The sequence below is a fragment of the Pyricularia grisea genome (genome assembly GCF_004355905.1).
Source record: "Pyricularia grisea strain NI907 chromosome Unknown Pyricularia_grisea_NI907_Scaffold_1, whole genome shotgun sequence".
NCBI classification, from domain to species: domain Eukaryota; kingdom Fungi; phylum Ascomycota; class Sordariomycetes; order Magnaporthales; family Pyriculariaceae; genus Pyricularia; species Pyricularia grisea.
Genome location: NW_022156716.1, coordinates 2,185,947 through 2,207,477, shown reverse-complemented (window position 1 = coordinate 2,207,477; position 21,531 = coordinate 2,185,947). Strand labels below are relative to the sequence as shown.

The following is a 21,531-nucleotide window of genomic DNA, read 5'->3' as shown; positions in this document are numbered from 1 at the left end:
GTAGCAGCATGCCTCTCATTTTTTATTTTCCTTTCTTGGACTTTTTGAGCGACCATGTCGGTCATGTTTAAACAACGCTCCTTGTCGAAACAACCAACCTTCAACGAGTCACCCACAGCGATGCCATCCACTCATGCAGCAAACAATTGGCCCCCCCCCTGACTTGTCCAGTTTTGGCATCCACTCGCCATTCAATGCGCCTGACGGTACGGTTTGAACCCCGTTTGAGCCTGGAGCAACGCCAAGACTTTGGCCACAGTCACCCTGTGCTCCTTTCCGGTGGTGTCAACAAGCTTCTTTAAACCATGTCCCCGGCTAGACAACGTTGCGACCCATGCTGACCTAGACCGGTCGCCGAGCTTTCTTTCCTCTTTGGATCGACGTATCCCGCAGTGGATAGCGGATCTTTGCTTGTTTCCTGACTGCCAAGCTCGCAGATGTTTTCCATCTGAGGATCATGCAACTTTTGTTTTGATACGTCTTCAAGCGACGGGCAGCTTTCTCCCGTTGCATATCAGGAAGTAATAGCTTGACATTCTAGTGTCATTGCCACCGAGGGTGACCCCACGGTCTAGACGCCCTGTGATCCCATATGGGCCAGTATCATGAGAGAAAACTTGGGATGACAGGGGGATGGTCTAGATTTACAAGTTTTCATGTTCCCAAAACTGCATATATATCTTGGCGCACTCCCATTCTCCTCTTTGGTTAAGAACTCTGTTCACTCAGAGTCATTCCATTGTACTCATCTGGGCCTTTTTTCTTTTGTGCCTTTTTCAACTTTGTTTGATCCCAGGGACTGGTTTCCTTTTTTTTTTTTTTTTGTATTTCTCTTTTTTTTATATTTCTTTTCTTGTACATTATTCATTGTACTCGTCGATCGAGTGATATTCGCCAGCGGCATATTACATCATGCATTTCTCCACACTCTCATTATGCCTTGTGCTCGTCTCTGGCGTAGCAGCATCACCCACAAGGTTCCAGCCCAGCGTCGGTGGCTACAGTGTATGTAAAATCAAATCAAATCCCCCGAACTATGGTCCTGTCATGTTTTCCAAGAGCTTCACATGCTGACCAATTTTGCAGCGTGGCCTTGCCAGTCGATCCTCCATCACCGTTACAGATGGCGACAAGGTTGTGGACGAGCAAAAGTTCAACCGAGCAGACGTCAGCGTTGACGGCAGTAAGGTAGCCGCGGCTGAACCCAACCAGGCCGCAAAGGAGGGAGAAGAAAACTTCAAGAACAACTTGGGCATCGCCATCGACCCCAACACCGGCGCCAGCAATTCTGGCGGAGCTCTTGGCATCACCAGAGGATCCGACGGTAGCCTGTCGGTCGGCGGCAAGAACGGCATAAACATCGGTGCTCCCGCCGCTAATGCTAGTCCTGGAAAAAACGCAACCGCTGGGGCAAAGGGCTCTGGCAAGAAGGGTGCTAATCTCGGCGCTGGTGCCGCGAAAAATGCGACCACCCCTGCCACTGGTGCTGGTGCCGAAAATGGCAAGAAGAATGCTGACGCCGGCCTGGAGGCACTCAAAGGCTTGCTCAACTTGTTTGGTGGCGGAGGCAAGAAGAATGAAACTGCTCCAGGGGGCGCCAAGGCCGGTGGTGATGCTGCCAAAGCCGGAGAGGGAGCCAAGGCAGGTGATGGAGCAAAGGCAGGTGAGGGCGCCAAGGCAGGTGAGGGAGCCAATGCTGGTGAGGGAGCCAAGCCCGGTGAGGGTGCTGCGGCAGGCGAGGGAGAAAAGGCCGGAGAGGGAGAAAAGGCTGGAGAGGGAGCCAATGCTGGTGAAGGTGCCGCTGCAGACGAGGGCGTGGCAGAATGATGAAAAGAATAGGGTTGCGTGGAACGTAAAGAGGAGTAAAGACTGGTTTCTTGTTTGAGGTATATACAGACTTCCCTTCACATGTGTCATTAGATCTAGAGAGAAACAGGTACACCAGCACTGGTCAATTGAATGCCGCACGCCTTGATATGATTACGAAAACAATCGGACTTGGAGTTTTATCTCGGTTATCTTACAAGCAGATAATTGAAGTGATCCAATATTTTGTATCCCGAATAATGGATCATTCATCTACAGGAGCAAATTCTTTGGAACTTGCGCTCTACAACATGACAACCGTGTTATTGTTGAGCGGAGTGGTTGTTGCATGGAGCCGTAGGTACGAAGCAGATAAGAGGTCGGGATAAAGGTAAGTTTTAATCTAGCACTAATGAATTCATCCCAACGGCGGCAATCCCGACCGTTAGCGTTAACTCCGGGTTCTATCGACAACAGCCTAATAACCGTGCGACTTTTTGCGGCCTCGGATTTAGTTGCTTTTGTAGATCATTGGAATTGTCGGTGTGAGTCGGATCAATGTGCAACCCATATGCACAAGATGAAGCTGGTCACGGCCGGCGCGGATTTCCCCAAACTCCGCGCAAATGAACGGAAGCTGCGGTGAACTTTGTGCCTCTTGGGAGGGGAAAAAAATTAAAAGCTACTGCCCACCCTGCTTGAGTGGAAGAAATATTTAGTTTATTTATTTCATCTGAGCTCTCGTCTAGTCCTGTCACTCAGCCCTGTCACTCAGCCCTGTCACTCAGTCCTGTCAAAGTTGCCAAAACTTTCAATCGCAGACTCTAGACGAAAAGAACAACAAAGAAAAATACATCACACAAACCTTGAGAAAACCATGGGCGACTCATCCTTATCTGCAACAGCCGCAGCGACCCTCTTCCGGGTCGACGGCATCGTCGCCGTCATTACCGGAGGAGGCACAGGCATCGGTCTGATGATGACCAAGGCCCTGGTCAAGAACGGTGCGAAAAAGGTCTACATCCTCGGCCGACGAGTCGACGTGCTCGAAAAGGCCGTCGAAGAGTGTGGAGACGCCGCCAAGGGCGTGGTCGTCCCCGTGCAGTGCGACGTCACTTCCAAGCAGTCCATCCAGGGCGCGGTCGACGTAGTGACGTCCGAGGTCGGGTACGCCAACCTCGTGGTGGCCAACTCGGGCGCCTTTGGGCCACCGAACCGCTACGACCCGACAAAGAGCATCTCGGAGCTCAGGAAGACGCTGTTTGACGATGTCGACATGGACGAAGTGACCCAGACCTTCCACATCAACGTCACGGGCGCCTACTTCACCATGCTCGGCTTCCTGGAGCTGCTCGACGCCGGCAACAAGTCGGCCGTCGAGAAAGGCACTTATGGTGCCCCGGTGACCCCCGGCGGCACGGCACCGTCGATCCAGAGCCAGGTCGTCTTCAATGCCAGCGTTGCTGGTTATCTCAAGTCGATTAGGTCGCCACCTTCGTACGGCGGGAGCAAGGCTGCGCTCCTGCAGTTGACCAAGGTTGCCGCGACAATGCTGGCGACGTATGGGATTCGTGTTAATGGACTTGCTCCAGGATGTAAGTTTTTTTCCCTTGTGTATCTGCCGCACGTTTATGCATTTCTTTGCCGGAATAGCACTAACATCGACGTCCAATCCTATGTAGTGTTCCCATCAGAACTGGCATCGGTCCTTATCGGGGAAAGAAATCCCGAGACGGAGAACCCTGACCTACCTACCTTCATCCCTGCTAGGAAGTTTGGCGGCGACGAGGAAATGGGAGGGACCATACTGTACCTTGCTAGCCGCGCTGGTTCCTACTGCGATGGACTTATCCTGGTTGTAGACGGCGGCCGGTTGGCATATACCAACTCCACATACTAGGCTAGCGTCCTGGGTTTAGATCTTTGTCTATAGCCAAAGAGAATGAAAAAAGTCAAGAATGAACAATGCTCTGGAAGATACCGTCAAGTGCCTGAATGAAAGTTTTATCTTAGCTCTCTCTGTCCGAAAAGTTCGACCAACAAGCTCATCACACCTACTCTCAGGATGGCACTCGCAAATTCAGGTCGGATTGAAATTGAAAGTCTTGACGCCCATCCTTTTCTCTCGATGACCGCACAGCGTTGACATTGCTTGCCAACAAAAACTAGCGTACTCTCGAAACCGCCGAGCTCTGAGCCCCAGTACTGTTGGCCAGTAGATCCAGACGGGCCATTCGGTAGTTCCGGACCTCCTACATGATGTCAAATCGGAGTCGCACTTGAAGCCCATCTGGGATCCGGGACTGCTCGATTATCAGATGGATGTGTGCGTGCGGGCTGCTAGAGATTTTGGCCCCTCCCGATCCAGGTGGGTTCAAACAAGACAGTTGGAACATCAGTGTTGGTTAGTCGGGGGTGACCCCTGAATCAGTGAGAAAAGGCAGTCCGAACATAGTCCAGGGTACTACGGGTTAAAAGACCATCCCAGACTGGATTTTGATGAGTGCTTCTATGGAAGCTAGGTGATTAATGTACAACTCTGGCGTTATTACACGCATAGATTGATAGAATCCTGTTTTCTTTCTTTTTTCTTTTTTCTTTTGTGCAGATTTCCAACCTTGCATGTGTATCTAGCCGGTATCTACTCCCACGCCAAGTTATCCAAGGTGCCTTGCGTCATCATGCTCTATAATTACTGGGTCTCAAAATGCTCCCAGTAAGTATTCCATGTCTTCTGACAAAAGTTGGGTGCCCGCAATCTCACAAGCTCGCCTGACAAGATCGCGAACAAGGCCTTCCTTCCCAACCATGTGCGGTCTGAGATCTGACAATTGGTTTGAGAATTTGAGGGTGTCACTATGGAAGTATACGTCCAGCGCGCGTCGCAAGTGGGCAGAGCCGGCTGAGCCCAATAGGTCTACCTTTCGGTCTAGAATAAGCTCCGCACATTTTAGCCCTTCTTCGGTGTCCGTCTGCACTAATGCGAGAAGCGCCAGGTCGATATTTCCAAAAAGTGGCTTTTCTGAATCCTCCCTATAGGTCCGATGCTCGAGCAGGATTTTGAGAACTTCTAGATTGCCGCTGCTTGCAACCACCGTCAACAGGCTGGGATTGGATATGTGAACTGGGAGGAGCGGCTGGGCGAATTTCAAGTGAGTAGGGGGCGTCATTGGAGTGGCTCCAAGGCCTAGAAGCCTTCTGAAAATCTCAGTGCGCCCCTCTGTTGCTGCGATCCATAATGGTGGCATGTCAGTACCGATGACGCCTTGAAACGACGCCCCTTTTTCTAGGAGCAAAAGTGCGGTTTCCTCATGGTTGTTTCCAATAGCTATGGTTAGTGGGGTGATACCGAATATGTTTGAATCGGGGTTAATATCGGCGCCCATGTCTACAAGCAGCTGCACAACATCTTTATGTCCGCAGCAAGCAGCGATCCACAAAGGCGTAGGTGCCAGACCTTCGAGCCTAGTCCGGGTTTTAGACCCTTCCCAGACGTCAGCCTGTACACCCCGCGATACGAGCCATTTTATAGCTGCCGTATCGCCAAGTGCCGCGGACAACCACAGTAGCCAAGGGGTATTGGTATCTTTGTCGTGCCAGTCAAGCTCCTCCCCCAACCTCGAAAGGCTCTCGATGGAATCGCTGACCAGATTGCATCTGTATCCATGCTGCCAGTGAGGCTTATACAAAAAAGTACGGGACGTCTCGAGAGTGCTTGCGTGTCTAAGGCAGTATTGGCGTAGGAATCCGAAACCAGTTTTGACGTGATCCTTAAACAGAGACGCCTCAAGCTTCCGAGGAGACTTGACGAGCCGATGCATTATATCAATCTGACCGTCCTGTGCCGCAAAACAAATTACAGAGTTCGGCCACCTGAATGTAGTCCAAATATCAACCCTATCATTGCGCAGCAGCGTATTGACCATCTTCCAGTTCAAGAATTGTGCAGCGATGAGAACTGGTGGCGCCTGCTTCTCATTACCGTTCATTTCAAGATCACTGCGAGACGCTAGGGCATCTGCTAATCGTTCAAGCGTGCCATTCTTTGCTAGGAAGGAGAGCGTCGGAGTCGGTGGCGAATGCCAAGGGCCCTCGAGTAGGCTCCTGACCGTTATTTGGGGCAATACAGCCAGAGCCAACGTTTCTAGTTGATATCTGTTGTCCGCTGATCGTGGCGTATCCTCGATAGGAAATCCAAGTTCATCTACTGGCTCTGCTGCATTATTGATCGCAAAGCCAAACAGCCGAGTGCAAAGCGCCGGCAGAGACTCGACCAGATCATCCAGTTTCCATGATGGCACAACATTACAATCCACATCTATACCGCGTATAGAAAGTAGATAAACAAGTGTTCGCTGGATCACAGCTTGTAAAGATACCTCGTAGTCGGGAGAAATCATTTTTGGCGTCGCAGAATCAGATGCCATGCCGAGCAGTGCGTAAATTTTATCTCGCTCGTCACCGGCCTCGCAGTGGCCGGCAAACTTTGCAATCAGCAACTCCAGGTCATGCCGCTCTTTCCACCAGGAGGTTGCACGCAACGGTCCCGGCATTATTTCCAGGACCGTCTGCTTGCCCTTGGCGACCTCGAAGCCCATGAGCATTGGCATCACGGCAAAGGTGCGTGAGGGGACTGATTGACGGCCGTACATGACAAGGGCAGACCTGGCGTTGGCAGCTTCTTGTAGAATCCAGATCCTCCTGAACCATGGCGCTTCATAGAGCTGTGGAATCATGGCAGTCAGCTCAGGCGAGAGTTTCGGGTGGTCGAGGATGCAATCGCTGTCGTTGAGGTCCTCCACAAGCCCAACCAGCTCTGCTCGCCAGGCCTCGGTGGAGTTTCTTCTGTAGTCACGCCTGATAACGACTCTCTGATCTAAAGCATTCATCCAAGTCAGGATTGCATCTGTATGAGTTGAGCCCGGGCCCAGCCATATGAGCACTCGTTCCGCATTCCGGTAGGTGAGAGTCATCTGTCCGACCTGATGTCCACGTTCGCGAACATCCTGCTGGTTTATACAGATCGCATCCACCCAGAGAACTCTATCCTCATTTTCGAGCCTCAGATCTCGTAGTGCCTGGTAAAGGTTTGAGGTGACAAGGTGAGCCTTGCCGTTGAGCTCAATCTCGTGCTGCTGTGTCGCATCTCCCCATGTGTAGGACAGGGCTTCGTACGGCACACCTTCAACCTGGTGAAGAAATGTTTCGAATATTTCGCACCGAATGAGCTCGGTGTCTCCTTTTTCGGTTGGAGCGGGGAAAAGACGGAAAAGTCGAATGGCATCTGTTGCAAGGTCAATTGCTTTGTATTTGTAGATTTTGTCCATGTTGTCATGTCAAATGCCAGTCTGGTTGATGATGATGCCTGCGTCGCAATAGTAGCAGATGTTGGAAACGCCAAGTGTCTAAGAGAGAACTTGTGGTCTTTTGGCAGCTGTTCATGCCGTGGAGCAGCCTTTCTAAATATATGTACCTCACCTGCCCTAAATGCTACAAGAGCATTTGCCAGCACAGCTCAGGTGGAAAAACACTTCCCATGCAGTCAGCAGTGCTTCCGACGCTCCTGCCACGTTTTTCTACCCAATCGCAAATATGTGCTATCCACCCACTCGCCGCCAATCTCAAAAGTCTTCTCCTTGGTATCGTACACCACAAATCCCAACTTGCCCAGGACCTTCAATGAAGCCTCATTCCTCGGATCGACATCGGCCACGACGAGATCCCCAACTAAGCTCCTTCCACCATCCCCACCAAAGAATAGATGGTCGAGCACGAGTGACACAGCCTCTGTCGCCAGACCTTGCCCCCAAAATTGGCGTGCAATCATGAAGCCGATCTCTTGGTCGCGCCAGACTCCAGCCTTGCCGATCGGCTGCAAGGTTGGCTGGCCGTCTGGGGTGACAGTTTTGAGGCAGACGATGAAGTCTGTAACGCCATTGCAGGGCGCCGCAATCATTCCATTCACCCACTTTTGTGTTTCCGCGACGTTTGCATGGGGAAGTGTTGACCTATTTCATAAGTGTTTTAATATTATAAATCCTTTCCGTCCCCTTTTCAGAATATACACTTTTTCTTTTTCCCTTTTGTGCAAAAAGAGATCTTGGCGTATTTTTTGTGGACTGAAAAATAGCATACCAATACTTCATAACGTCCACATGATTGAATGCAACATGCAGGTGTGCTGCATCTTCGGGCCTAGCACCGCGCAGCACTAGTCTCGCTGATGAAAGTTGAGTTTGGCGCTCCGCTTTTGGACCTTTAGCGGCAGTCATGTCTTCATGGTCGTATTACACAATGTTGAATGAGAAAAAACCAAAGAAGAAAGAAAAAAGAAACATTAGCACAAGGCAGAAGAGAGGTATATACAGGAAAGTCAAAAGAACAATATCAAGGTGAAGCAGGTTGGTGACGACTCCAAATCCATTACATTGGCGGATACCAGCCTTGAAGTTGCGGTGAAGCAGTCATAACAAACATACGAGATACACAGCCTTTCTCAAATATGACTCAGGCCAACAGGGATCAATATCAGCTTTCCTATCAATCACATCACACGTTTTTTTTTACCGGGTGAGTCCAATACACTAGAATAGCAAACAATAATTAACCTATACTAAGCCAACAGCGGAAATGGTCCAACCTGGGCCAATGACAAGCTGCGTCAGAACTTTGGCAATTGACGAGCGCGTTTGTGTGCGTGAAATGAAAAAAAGTGAAACCGAACAAAAATACTAACGCCGTGGAAGACATTTTTCAAAGGATAATAAAACAAACGACACCCCGAAATCCGACCAAAGACCAAGAGACCAAAAAAACACAAGACACCAACAACCCCAACACATAAAATTACCACAACATAGCAGCGCCAACAACAACAAAGCCCACCGAAACCAACTCCCTCAGCATCGCATCCCCAGAAGCCAAAGACCCCGCGGCGCCGTTGGCCTGGACGGGCATGTCCTGGGTGCCGTTTGTCCTGCCGCCGTTGGCCCACGGCGACGCGGTGACGACGGCGACGCGGGTGACGGGCACGAGGATGGTGCGGGTGACGCTGTCCTCGATGGTGATGGTGGTGGTGCTCATGGCCGGGTCGTAGTAGCGCGTTGACGACGACGGCGCCATGGTTGTCGTCATGCGGCCGTCGGCGCACGGCTCCACCAGCGGCACGATGGTGATCTCGATGAAGATCTTCCAGCCCGCGGGGAGGACGCCCAGGCCGCCGGTGGGGGACGCGTAGCCGCCGCAGAGGCCGTTGGTGCAGGTCGTGGTCGTCCAGCTCGACGTGGAGGTCTCGGTGACGACGGCCGCGGCGTCGTCGCCGGCGGCAGAGGTCGTGCTGGTCAGCGTGCTGGTCGTCGCGGTGCTCGCCTCGGTGCCGCCGCCGGGGAGCACGCCCTCGTCGTCCGACATGCTCATCGACATGCTCGTGGAAGCAGTCGAGACCGTGCTGGGAGCTGTGGTCGTAACTGTGTCAGGGCCGACACCCGGAGAGGTCACAACAGGGGGAGTTGGCATGATTTCAGACTCTGTGGCTGTGGTCGGCGCAGAAGGAGTGGCCTCGGCGGCGGCGCTGCTCTCGGTCACCGGAGGCTCCGGGGGGAACGGGTTGTTGAGGTTGAAGATGGCGTAGAAGTTGTAGACAGAAGGGCTGGCTTGGGTTCCGCCGCACGCCTCATCTGGCAAGTCCGGCTGAGCTCCAGGGCAGACAATGTCACACTCGTCCTGGTTGTCGCGGAACTCGCCGTCCAAGTCGGCGGGGCCACAGTAGCATTGGCTGAAGGTGAAGACAAAGTCAGCACTGTTGATGACACGGAAAACGGAACTGAAAGTAAGACGGCTTCCCAAACTTACGTTCCCTGGGAAGCAGCAGTTCCAAAGTTGTTCTCGTAACAGTAGGTCGAGCAGACGACTTCGTTGTTGTTGAGAAAGGTCACTGGAGGAGGCAAGCCGGAGACGTCGGCAGAGATGCAGCCCAGGGGAATGTGAGCCCAGTCTTCGCCGGCGACTTGGGCAAGTGCACCGGTCGTCAGCACGGCAACGCCGGCGATAGCCTGCTTCTTGGTGGGAAGCATGTTGAGGGATAGTGTATGGTCCTCTTTATACAGTCATGCAATGGGGTCAGAAGATAGAGTGAGTGTCGGCAAGGTATAGGGATACCGCGAAAAGAGTGAGCCGAAGAGATCAAAGCAGAAGAAGCAGAGGCAAAAGAGTGACAAAGGTCGGTGGGTTTCGGCTTGATATGGATGATCAAAAGCACGAGAGAAAAGCAATCAGGGGCTCACGGCAACGAGTCGACATAGTCGTCTTTTATCTTGCTCCGGGGCCATCTCGAGATCAGTCAGTGGCTTGTACAAAGATGCGTGGGATATCATCAGCCAGCCTAGGCGAGTCTCAAATTCCACCCTCACTCAGGATCCAACGCTACTCGGCTGCAGTCCATGAGACATTTGCATTCGTCGATGAGCACACCGGGCAACGGTCGATGTGACAGCGAAGCACGGCTGTGCATTTCTGGACCAGGCTGTTGCTTGGAATTCTAGACGCGAGATGTTATTTCTGCGGATTCCGGAGGTACTCGCAAAAGAAAATCAGAGGGCCTGCCAGCCACCACCACACAGGGTTGCAGGCAGGCCAGCCTCTGTTTGTCGAATTACTGTCCTGAACATCAGTACATGAAAAGCACATGTTCTTTTTTTATTTTATTTTCTCCGATAAGCACCTTATTTTTACTCCGATCAGCCACCTTCTTCTAAATACCAGCACAACGTGTTTAACGGTCATGTCTTGCAGACAAAAGCAAAAAGAATGTACCCAAAAGCAATAACCTCTTTGACAACGTGTAAAGCGGAGTATAATTCGAGCTCGCTATCTGTGCACTCACAAACTCCTGTCAAGATCTCTTGTTGTGAGTTCTGCTGGAGGTCACTGGCATTTGCCTTTGTTGTGATGTCCATCCAATCTCATGGCATGCCACTGTTGGAACGCATACGGCATCGACCCCTTTCTCTTTTGCGGGTCAAGGGAGGGTGAACTTGGGATTGCCAGTCGAGCAAACCCCCGATTCCAATGGTTTGCTGCTATCCTTCCATTCCCGACCAAACTGACCTTCTAGTCTAGGTCACACTCACTGCCCTGTGATCTGGCATCCGGTACGAAGGGATTGAATAGAGGATATGCGACGATCGAACATAGTATATGGCATCTATGACGCCTTATACCAACACAAATCAATCAAAGAGAAACACACAAGATTACTAGTTCTTTGTTTACTGTTGAATATTTTGTTGTCATTCTCCCTAAACCGGCTTGGCTAGCCAGTACTAAAACTCCAGTCTCGAATATTCTTCGAGTTACAAACGAAACCATCCAAAAAGGTCCTCATAGGTATTTCATACATACAGATAAAAGAAAATAAGAAAATTGAATAAAAAGAGATTTTTATAGCTTCATACCCATCATCTTGGCCACACGCATACTCTGTCGTATGCTGAGGTCGAGCATGATCTCCTCGCTGCCGCCGGGGATGGCGTACGCCCTGACGTCGCGGTACAGCCTCTCGACCTTTGCGCCTTGGCCGCCTCGCGAATAGCTCAAACCACCAAAGATCTGGCTGGCCTCGCGGGCGCAGAACTCGAACGTCACCGTGGCCTGTGCCTTGAGGCCGGCGATGGGACCGCCCAGCAGCATCATGGCCTGGGTGTCGTCCATCTTCTCGCACTGGTACACGACGTTCTCGAGCCAGTTGTACGTGGCCTCGATCTGGCGCGCCATGTGGGCCAGCTTGTACCGGATTACGGGGTGCTCAATAAGGCGCTTGCCAAAGGTGCGGCGCTTGTTGGCGTACTTGACCGACTCCTCGAAGCAAACACGCGAGAAGCGCACGCACTGGATGATGATGCCGATGCGCTCGTGGTTGAAGTTGGTCATGATGCAGGGGAAACCCTTGTTCTCCTTGCCGAGAAGGTTCTCCACCGGAACCTTGACGTCCTCAAACGTCACGTACGTCGTGCCGCTGGACCAGACACCCTGGCAGTCCATGCGGCGCGTCGTCACGCCGCCAAAGTCGCGCTCGATGAGCAGCAAGCTGACACCGCCCATGCCAGGTCCACCAGTTCGCACCGCGGTGGTGAAGTAGTCGCACCATATGCCGTTGGTGATCCACTTCTTCTCGCCGTTGACGATGTAGTGCTTGCCGTCCTCGCTCAGCTTGGCCTCGCAGGTAAGGTTGGCGACGTCACTACCTGCATCGGGCTCGGTGATGGCCAAGCAGATGCGCTTGTCGCCGTTGAGGATGCCCGGCATGATCCTGTCGACCAGGGCCTTCTTGCCGAACTTGAGGAGCGGCGGGCAGCCGATTCCGAAACCTCCAATGACGTTCCAGACGAAACCTCCGGAGCCTGCGCGCGAGAGCTCGTCTGTGATGAGCATCTCGTGGAACAAGTCCCAGTCCTGCTCCGCCACGCACTTGATAGGGTTGTCGACGTATTTGCTCTGGTACTTGGTGCCCAGCAGACCGGCTAGGTAGCCGCGGCGACCCATCTCCTTGTAGATCTCGGGCGGGCACATCTTCTTCTCGTCCCACTCGGTGACGTTGGGCTCGATCGCCGTCTGAACCCACTCGCGAACCTCGGCCCTAAGAGCGGCATGCGACTCGTTGAAGTAAGGGGAGTGGTACTATTTGCGGCGCAAGAGGCTTGATGTTAGCAAACAAACTCCTAGTTCAGAATAAAGAATTGACAATCAGTCCGGAACACTCACGCTCTGGTACCATCCTGGGTCGCCGAAAGGAATCATCTCTCCAAAGGGGTCCAGGGCCTCAGACTCCTCATTGTTCTTCTTAACGATGGGCTTGGCGGGCTCCTTCTTGACGACAGCAGCCGGTGCGGGGGCTGGCGCGGCAGCCTTCTTTGTGTCTAATGAGCCGACCTGCAGCTTCGATTGGTACTTTTTGAGGATGCCGTCGTTGTGGTACTTCCAGAACGCCTTGGAGGCATCCTTTCCTGCCACGCGGGTGAGGATCTTCTTGCCGCCCGGGTGTTCATCCTGGAACTTGGTCAAGTCGTAGACGTCGCCGTCGACGATGATGTACAAGTCGTTAGGCTTGTTGTGCGACGCTACGTCGCTCGTGGTGAAAACCTTGGACATTGTGAAAGACGGACCGGGCCTATCTACCTCGTTGTGCAGGGATGTTTAGTCTTGAAATTACGATGGCCGTCAACTTTAGATGATGGTCGACCTTTGGTTTGGTTTGACTGTAGACGGCGCTGAAGAATGGAAGGAGGAAACGAATTCTAGTCAGCAATTGCATCCCACCAGCGCTCAGGTGGCATTTAAATCTAGTCGACGGCTCTGGTCGGCATTGATACAATTTGCATGTGAGACCAGCTGGACTGGGACCACTTAGCTTACCTGCTGAATAAGGCAAGGTAAGGCAAAGGCAATACATCAAGGCGCTACGCGACACGCTTGAACTCCCTGGACGACCACTTGACTCGATTCAGATTCGGCTGTGGGGTAAAATGGCCCACTAGGTACGCTACGTGGTACTAACCAGGCAAGGTTTGGAAAGCTACACAATGGCGCAAAGCTGGGGATGAATCCGGGGCATGGTCCAGTTTCGGCCAATTGTCCAGGCTTGTCAAATCTCATCCGTCAGCTTGCCAGAGGTCAGGCGGACATTTTCCAATTATGTCCCGCCCGCTTTTTGGGCGTCCCTGGAAGAGGATGCCTGTCAATGAATGCTTTCATGCACCGCAGATGCAAACATGGGCATGGGGGGTGCTGCGGCTCCAACTCGGGCCTGTTTGCAGTGCGATTGGCATGTGATTGAAACTGCCGATTCAGCCAAGGCGAACGCGTTCCCGTCTCTGATGTCACCGTGACCTGGCTTGCGGCGGACCAATTGAACCGCTCACATTGCCAACTGCTTGTGCGTGGGTCTGCCGAGGTCCGGACCAGGGTGGATTCGAATCATTGATGCGTGGGATGCTTGCTATTTACGCGGTACGTATTGTCAATTTTGATTTCTGGTGAAGAACGGTTTTAACGGTCTCAGCATCATTGAGGAATATGAAAGTATAATGCAATGCAAGTGAGCCCAAACAGGAACGAAAGAACAAAAAAAAAAAAATTACTTCGTAAACTGACATAAAATACCTAAACCCATCGCAGCGCTAGCGAGGTGGTAACAAAACCCGTGGACATTTCCTTGGTTTCCACAACGCCAAACTCCAGTCTTTTGTGCACCGTCCAAATAAAATATGACAAAAATTACAAAAGTGCAACTCATACCCAAACTCACTCAGTACTGATTCCGTCCGACTCGAGTCTCGAAAGAGATTGTGGGACTACGCGGATCAAGCTGTACCACGGGGTCTGGCTTTGGCCTTTGCCTTCTCCTTCTTTTCGGCTTTGAGCTTCTTCTTTGCCTCCTCGGCCTTCACCTCGAGCTTGCGCTTGTGTGCCTTCTGCTCTTCTGCAGTTCGTGCGACCGGCTTGAAGAAGCCCTCGAGGCGTTGTTGTTGAGACGTGCCGAGAGCCTTTTCCAGTCTTAATGCACCGGGCCTGACGCGGTCCTCGGAAAATCCTTTCTCTGTGACCAGATACTTGACCAAGCCCTCGACGTCTGGCTTCTCCCACTTAAAATTGCAATCCGGGTGGTCGGCAGGGTGAACCGCAGGGTTGAAGAACAAATCCCGTGCGTCCTCGAATGGCCAGTCCTCCGGTACCGTGTATTTCAATTCGCCCTTCTTCATCTTCTCCACAATGACCTCGAGTGAGCCATGCTCGCGAATGAGCTTGAGTGCGGTGCTAGGTCCAACTTTAGGGATGGGGTCGAGATAATCACAGCCAAGGAGAATGCAGAGATCAACAAACTGGTTGATACAAGAGTTAGCAAGTCGCTCTTAGTAAAAGTCCAGCTTGCCAGAAAGGCATCTTACCTGCTTCCTGTCCATGTCAAGACCCTCCAGAACTTTGTCGACATGAATCTCTTGAATCGGTTCCTTGCGCGCCTCGGAGAAGGTGAGATGGCGAAGGAGAATCGGGGAGTCGAAACATAGGGTATCCATATCTTCACTAGCTGCGGCAAAAACCTTGCCAGCTCGTGCGAGAACGGCACACTGGGCCTCAGCCTCAGTCGGTGCGATGATGTATGGGATGCCCATAAGCTTCAGCAGCTGCCGGCATTCCTCGTTGTGCTCCCTCGTCACCCTGACCGTCCTCCGCGAGAACTTCTCTACATCCTCGGCTGTACCAGTCTCCCTAGCCTCCTCAAGGCCTTCAAGTGCCTCCTGTTTCCTCTGGTATCGACGAGCCAGCTCACCGGACTTGAGCTTTGGCGGAGCTCCATCGAACACATAGAGAGGCTTGATGCCATTGTCGACCATTCGTAATGTCCGGTAGAACATGCCCATGAGGTGGGATGTTGTTTGGCCGTCTTCGTTTGTGAGCATTTCGCCATTTGATCGGACTGCGATGAGAAACGAGTAGATGCTCATGGAGCTGGAGTAAGCAAAGTCATCGTGTCAGTATTATCATCACCTGAGTAGTACGTTTTCTGGAGGGAATGTGAGGCATACGCATCCTGTACAGATTTTGTCAGCGAAAAGTCCCAAGGAGTAAAGGTGAGAATGGTGTGAAAAAAAAAAATACATACAATTGCGACTTTGCGACCAAATTGGTTCTTGATTTCTCCGGTTTTGATTGCAGCCGGAGCATTCTCCTTGATAATGGTGAAAAGCTGTTTAATACCCATCTTGACGGGAGTTTCCGTACAATCGCAGATAAGTGACGGACGAGAATAATTGCGAGATATACCTCGACAGAATTAGATACGACAGCCTAATGACGGTAGGACGAAATGGGTTGGATAGTTGGGTCGTTTGGGATGGCAAAATAGGCACGGAAATCATGATGTCAGCTGCGAAAAAGTGCCTGACGCGAAGGCGCGTTGATGTCGCGGGTTTGACGCGTCGAAAGCCTGCAATCACGTGAATGTGTTTAATTGGTCCCACTTTGACAACAGGCGACAACCCCGCCATTTTGAGCTCTTGAGGGAAAATCTTAGAACCGGTCGGTCATCTCAGTGATACTTTGTCGAAGAGTCAATCATACGTACGACACGCGCAGAAATGCGTGGTTAGACACTCTGATTACAGAGCTTATTCTCTTCATTCTGCATGCATGAAGCTTCGAAGTATGTTACTGCCTAAATACGGGGTATACATGTTCCGTGGCCTGGACATCCAATCGCCTTTGAACCCAATTCGTAAGCTACCCCGCTAAGAGCTCAAATACACACACCCAGAGCTCTGATTTATTCGAGGTTTTCTGAATTGCATTTCGGATATACAAGGCTGTTGACTTCCAGGTAGTATATATGGATAGGAAGCTCTACCTCGAGAACATTGTTTAGCTTATCTTAACAGGTGCCATTGTCGGACATTAGGCCATAGCTTTGGGAGGTATTATGGCGAAGAGAAACAGGCCAATTATGACGTGAATAGAGAAGATTCTAGATATAGTTTCACCGCTGGTTGTAATATCGGTCAGGCCAGCAAACATCTTACATCGCACGGTAGTAAACGTATGTTTCTTGTTGTACAAGCCAGTTGTCATTTATAGAGAGACAAAGACCTGCACAGTCCTTGAAATTCTTTATCAATTTGTCAGCCTGGCGTTTAGGGCCCCGCTCATGTGCCTCGCGGCCCTGTTAATCTTCCCTTCACCGTTTCTGAATTTGTAACCAAAGAGAGATTATTGATCAGAGTAGGTTCCGGGGAAGCAATGCCACACTAGATTATTGTAGCGGGGAGGGATATGCCGTGCCGATGATATAAAGCCGTAACCCCCGCAGTGTAGGAAGGTAGAGCCGCAGTCAACCCTGACTCGTTATTACCCGTTGTGACTACCAACTGAGAAACGATCCTTCGTATCATACCTGCCTAGCCACCGATTCTCCGGCTTCGTAACTACAAATCCAAAGACACATTCCACACTCACTGTACCATTCTTCCGTATTCCTCGCACCAAAACCCCCTCCAGTCACAGCATCAGTCACCAGCACACTGTCTTGACTCCCCACTCTGCAATAATCCATCTACACAATGTCCGGCATCAGCTTGTACGACGTTTCCGTCCCCGTTTTCACCCGGGGTGTTGAGTCCTTGAAAGCAATCCTGACCAAGGCCGAAGAGCATGCTGCCTCCGAGGGCATCAGCGCCGACAGCTACGTCGGTGAGAGGCTCACCGAGAGCATGCTTCCTCTCTCGTTCCAGGTCCAGGTGGTGTCCAACACAGTCAAGAAGTTCGTCTGGCGCGTGACTGGCGTCGAGATCGAGGCCTGGGAGGATAACGAGACCACCATGGAGCAGCTCAAGGCCCGCCTCCAGAAGACACTTGATCTGCTGGCATCCGCGGATGCCAAGGCTTTCCAAGGCAAGGAGGAGACGGTTGTTGAGCTGTAAGTACAGGAGGGTCAGAAACATGGACTCGTGGCGCTGTTGATGCTGATATTTCGTCTCATATCTAGTCAAATGGGCAAGCAGGGTAGCAGGAACCTCCCAGCCAAGGATTATCTGCTCAAATACGCCATTCCCAACTTCTTTTTCCACGTTCAGGTGGGTTTACATACTTGTCTTGTCTCGGTCAAAAATTAGCGCTGCAATAACTAACGCATTCTAGACTGCCTACTGCATCTTGCGAGCAAAGGGTGTACCATTGGGTAAGACTGACTATTTGGCTGCGCACCTCGTGGGCACCCAGTAAAGAGCTCTATAAAGCGATCATACTGGGCGTCTACTTCGAACTGCGCAGAGGTTGCCGCAGCAATTATTTGACAAAGAAGTAGCATAGCAACCATAGCCTGTCATGTCACGGTACAAAAAAAGGAGTTAGCCAGACCCAAAATGATTGTGATGTGATTTAATATGCTCATCCGCTAAAATAAATCTGCGAAGATCAGTAAACTGCACTCTTTGTAGACTATGCATACCCTAAAACCCAGTTTATAGATAGAACCTAACAGGCAGGTATTGAATTACTTGATTTCATCTTTCAAGCTTCATTTCATATCAATTACTTGAACTCGCCTCGCTTCATCTCCCTCTGAGCTATCAGAATAATACTTGGCGTAATCTCAATGTGCTGGTGCCCCGGAACCTTCCCTCAGGCATTATCAAAAGTTCTCAACGACGGCTACGCGGTATTCCATGGCGCCATGTTTCGGTTTCAAGTTGTTGGGCGAATTGGATCAGCAACGTGCCATACTTGAAGCAACTGGTCTGGCCTGGCCTCGCTGTATGAAACAAAGTTCAGCCTAGACCATAGAACCTCAAGGTTCATCCTGACCTTTTGCGGGGGTTGATGTGAGTATAAAGCTACTTTACTACAGAGAATCTTCCAGCTCAGCCCAAGCAAGGTCGTAGCACCAAAAGCACATACAATTGGTGTAATTTCCTCTTTCGGACCCCCGCCGGGTCGGAGGCAGGGAGGCCGACATCCCCAACCAAAGAACTTGGATTGGTGTTATTTCCGCCAACAGAGCTCATTACAACCACCAACTGCTGTCTTGGAGAGCTCTGACCCCGCTATTTAAGCCTGCTCAGCAAGCACCTTGGAAAAGGACCAAGTACTTGGTGATATTGGGGTCGCTCAGGAAGGTGGTTCCTTCCCCGCATTCAGCTCCCCGGTCAATACCTTAGGTATGAACTTCCCCTCACGATGCCGTACGGTTCGTTGCATTTTGACAACTTTGATCGGCGGGAGAAGCATGCAGATATTCCAACGTTACTTGTCCAAAAAGAAATTAAAAAAAAAAAAAAATACGGGGGGCCTTGCAGGAAGCCCGCTCCTGTGCAACTGACCCTCTGTTGCATTACCTGATGGAACGTTGGGTCTGAGAAAGACTGTAGCATGGCTGTCTACCTGTACCTACTTAAAGATGCCTTGCCTGCACGAGGCGCACAACCCGGATCTGGGAAAGGCAAGCCTGGCGACAGGTTCTTTTGAACATTTGTCGCAAGCCTGAAAAATACTGAAATACAACATTTCAAGACATCTTAGCGGTCATGGGTATCATCGGCCGAAGAGAAGAGTTCTCAGGCGATGATCGCCTGAGCAAGATTTCCGAGGCAGATCCCAAACCATGGTACAAGAAACCAAACTTGAGGTTGCTGTACCTCATCCTCGTCCCCACTGGCCTTGGAGTGGAATGGACTTCGGGTTTCGACTCTTCCATGATGAACAGTCTTCAAGCGGTACCATCATGGGTCGCATGTAAGTTCACTCTGAGCTCAAAATACAGACGGTCAGCTATTATCTCACCTTTGGTAACTGATTTTGCGTTGCGAATAGACTTTGACAACCCTACGTCCGCACGTCTCGGGCTTCTCAACGCCATGTACTCGCTCGGCGCCATCATGGCCGTCCCCTTTGTCCCGACTATTTCCCAATGGCTTGGCCGCCGCTGGACCATCGTCGCTGCTTCGCTTGTCATGTGCTTGGGCGCAGGACTCCAGACAGGTGCTGTCAATCAAGACATGTTTCTGGCCTCGCGGTGGGTCCTGGGGTTCGGTATCCCTTTTGCAATCGTCAACGCATCCTCGATGCTAGGGGAGTTGAGCTATGATAAGGAGAGGCCTATCATGACTTCGTATGTCTTCCATCAACCCCCACTGACTCTTTAGTCTACCCCCTAGCCCCTTACGCAGGAGTATTGACCCTGTGGGATACAGGCTCTTCAACGCGTCTTGGTTTGTCGGTGCAATTATCGCAGCTGGCACAACATATGGAACATTTAAGATGAACACAACGTGGGCATGGCGTCTGCCTTCGCTGTTGCAGCTGGTCCCTTCCATGTGCCAGATAATCTTCATGCCCTTCTGTCCCGAGTCACCACGCTGGCTGATATCAGTCGACCGTGCCGACGAGGCCTACGCCATCCTGCAGAAGTACCACAGTGAGGGCGAGGATGGAGAGGAGTTTGCGCGCCTTGAGTTTGCGCAGATTCAGTCCACCATTGCGCTCGAGAAGGAGACGGCTTCCAGGTTCGTCTGGGCCGATGTCATCCGCGACGCCCCGATGCGCCGGCGGTTCCTGCTCGCCGCCATCATCGGCGTCTTCACACAATGGTCCGGGAACGGCCTGCTGAGCTTTTACATGAAGAAAATCCTCAACTTGGTCGGTATTAATGACAACGATACGATCCAAAAGTTCATCCTCGGCAACACGTGCTGGGGATTCATCAACGCTGTCCCCATTGCCCTCATTGCCCCTCGTTTCCCGCGCCGTCGAATGTTCCTCATCTGCACCATCGGAACCGCTTGCGTCTATACGGCCTGGACGGTGGCCTCTGCGCGCTTTGACATAACCCAGGACCCGGCGGCTGCCATCCCGGTGCTGGTCTTTATTTTTGTCTATTCACCCTTTTACAATATCGGGTGGAATGCTTTGGCTTACACCTACATGGTTGAGATATTCCCGTACGCCCAGCGCGCCAAGGGAATCGCCCTGGAGCAGGCGACGGTTCGCCTCTCAGTTTTTTTTAATACGTACGTTAACAGCCTAGCGCTAGATAGCATCCGCTGGCGCTATTATATCGTCTATTGCGTCTGGATTTTGGTCGAGATCGCGACTGTCTACTTCCTGTTCCCCGAGACCCACGGCCGTACGCTGGAAGAGCTATCGTTTATGTTCGAAGGCAAGGAGGCTCAGGCGCGTGTGATCAGTGGGGTTGAAAAGATCGTGCATGCTGATGAGACGCGCGTGGAGGAGGAGAGGGCTGCCACAGGGCCGGCGGCGGGCAACGAGGGCAAAGTCTAGGGTTGGCCTAGTCTCAGTGCTCAGACTAGACCCCCCTGCAATTGCAGGGTGGACCGGGCGCTCCATGTACCTTTTAGCCACATGGCTTTTCGGCCATTCAAATCGGCCGAAAAGATCGCGCCCGTTCTAATCTGTGGTAGTCTCAGTGCTCAGACTAGACCCCCCTGCGTTGCAGGGTGGACCGGGCGCTCCATGTACCTTTCAGCCACACGGCTTTTCGACCAATCAAATTGGCCGAAAAGATCGCGCCCGTTCTAGTCTGAGGACATGTTGTCGATTTTCGTCGCAAGCGACAGAATTGCACAGTATACGCACTGTGTATACATTGTGTATATATTGTATGCGCACCGGCGATATAGTTTTTTAACTGTGTATTTTTTATTTACGAATATTTAATTAAATAAAAATAGCAAAAATATAATAAAAATATTGGTATAAAGTTTAAAATTAGGGTTTTTTAATGGTAAAAACTTTATATTTTTATACATCATATACAAATTAAAATAAAAATAAATATTAATAATATTATTTTTAACGCCTTATTTAAAATTTTATATATAAATAATAATATATATAAATTTTTTATTTTTATATAATAATGAATATAATTATATTAACACCAACGTACAAAGTTTTGTTCCAAATTATTATTAATTAATTTTTTATTTATATTAATATACGTTAAATTTAATATTTTGTATAAATATTTAATGATTAATATATTTATTAATAAAACGTTTTATAACGTGAAAATTTAATATAATATATTTTCGTATTAATTATATATAATAATAATATAACGTTTATTTTTTTATTTAAATTAAAATAAATATTAAATAAAATTTAAAAATATATAAATTTTATTATATTTATATATAAAATACGCAATTTTAATAATATTTG

The 21,531-nt window shown here is 50.6% G+C and overlaps 10 protein-coding genes across 10 annotated transcripts; 5 read left to right on the top strand and 5 right to left on the bottom strand.

The window, feature by feature from the left end:
* Positions 1-803: 803 nt before the first annotated feature.
* On the top strand, positions 804-1,966 carry PgNI_00622 (uncharacterized protein). Its single transcript, XM_031120700.1, has 2 exons — positions 804-1,005; positions 1,087-1,966. The coding sequence occupies exons 1-2, from the start codon at positions 913-915 to the stop codon at positions 1,825-1,827; spliced, it is 834 nt and encodes a 277-aa protein (XP_030986792.1). The 5' UTR covers positions 804-912; the 3' UTR covers positions 1,828-1,966.
* Positions 1,967-2,553: 587 nt separating this feature from the next.
* Positions 2,554-3,769, top strand: PgNI_00621 (uncharacterized protein). Its single transcript, XM_031120699.1, has 2 exons — positions 2,554-3,401; positions 3,489-3,769. The coding sequence occupies exons 1-2, from the start codon at positions 2,684-2,686 to the stop codon at positions 3,704-3,706; spliced, it is 936 nt and encodes a 311-aa protein (XP_030986793.1). The 5' UTR covers positions 2,554-2,683; the 3' UTR covers positions 3,707-3,769.
* A 499-nt stretch (positions 3,770-4,268) lies between these two features.
* On the top strand, positions 4,269-8,902 carry PgNI_00618 (uncharacterized protein; the record flags this gene model as incomplete). Its single annotated transcript, XM_031120696.1, has 2 exons — positions 4,269-8,376; positions 8,710-8,902. Exons 1-2 carry the CDS (start codon positions 8,309-8,311, stop codon positions 8,900-8,902), a joined length of 261 nt encoding a protein of 86 aa, XP_030988005.1. The 5' UTR covers positions 4,269-8,308.
* On the bottom strand, positions 4,509-7,133 carry PgNI_00620 (uncharacterized protein; the record flags this gene model as incomplete). The annotated part of the gene is made up of 1 exon (XM_031120698.1): positions 4,509-7,133. One exon carries the CDS (start codon positions 7,131-7,133, stop codon positions 4,509-4,511), a length of 2,625 nt encoding a protein of 874 aa, XP_030986794.1.
* On the bottom strand, positions 7,349-8,078 carry PgNI_00619 (uncharacterized protein; the record flags this gene model as incomplete). Its single annotated transcript, XM_031120697.1, has 2 exons — positions 7,349-7,814; positions 7,942-8,078. 2 exons carry the CDS (start codon positions 8,076-8,078, stop codon positions 7,349-7,351), a joined length of 603 nt encoding a protein of 200 aa, XP_030988006.1.
* Positions 8,653-9,878, bottom strand: PgNI_00617 (uncharacterized protein; the record flags this gene model as incomplete). Its single annotated transcript, XM_031120695.1, has 2 exons — positions 8,653-9,580; positions 9,658-9,878. The coding sequence occupies 2 exons, from the start codon at positions 9,876-9,878 to the stop codon at positions 8,653-8,655; spliced, it is 1,149 nt and encodes a 382-aa protein (XP_030988011.1).
* Positions 9,879-11,037: 1,159 nt separating this feature from the next.
* On the bottom strand, positions 11,038-13,343 carry PgNI_00616 (uncharacterized protein). Its single transcript, XM_031120694.1, has 2 exons — positions 12,565-13,343; positions 11,038-12,480 (listed from the first exon to the last, which is right to left on the bottom strand). Exons 1-2 carry the CDS (start codon positions 12,949-12,951, stop codon positions 11,245-11,247), a joined length of 1,623 nt encoding a protein of 540 aa, XP_030988010.1. The 5' UTR covers positions 12,952-13,343; the 3' UTR covers positions 11,038-11,244.
* A 599-nt stretch (positions 13,344-13,942) lies between these two features.
* PgNI_00615 (uncharacterized protein) lies at positions 13,943-15,703 on the bottom strand. The gene is made up of 3 exons (XM_031120693.1): positions 15,460-15,703; positions 14,748-15,277; positions 13,943-14,681 (listed from the first exon to the last, which is right to left on the bottom strand). Exons 1-3 carry the CDS (start codon positions 15,560-15,562, stop codon positions 14,163-14,165), a joined length of 1,152 nt encoding a protein of 383 aa, XP_030988013.1. The 5' UTR covers positions 15,563-15,703; the 3' UTR covers positions 13,943-14,162.
* A 993-nt stretch (positions 15,704-16,696) lies between these two features.
* PgNI_00614 (uncharacterized protein) lies at positions 16,697-18,129 on the top strand. The gene is made up of 3 exons (XM_031120692.1): positions 16,697-17,269; positions 17,339-17,426; positions 17,491-18,129. Exons 1-3 carry the CDS (start codon positions 16,914-16,916, stop codon positions 17,572-17,574), a joined length of 528 nt encoding a protein of 175 aa, XP_030988012.1. The 5' UTR covers positions 16,697-16,913; the 3' UTR covers positions 17,575-18,129.
* A 537-nt stretch (positions 18,130-18,666) lies between these two features.
* Positions 18,667-20,955, top strand: PgNI_00613 (uncharacterized protein). The gene is made up of 3 exons (XM_031120691.1): positions 18,667-19,083; positions 19,162-19,459; positions 19,542-20,955. Exons 1-3 carry the CDS (start codon positions 18,876-18,878, stop codon positions 20,626-20,628), a joined length of 1,593 nt encoding a protein of 530 aa, XP_030988008.1. The 5' UTR covers positions 18,667-18,875; the 3' UTR covers positions 20,629-20,955.
* The last annotated feature ends 576 nt before the right edge of the window (positions 20,956-21,531 follow it).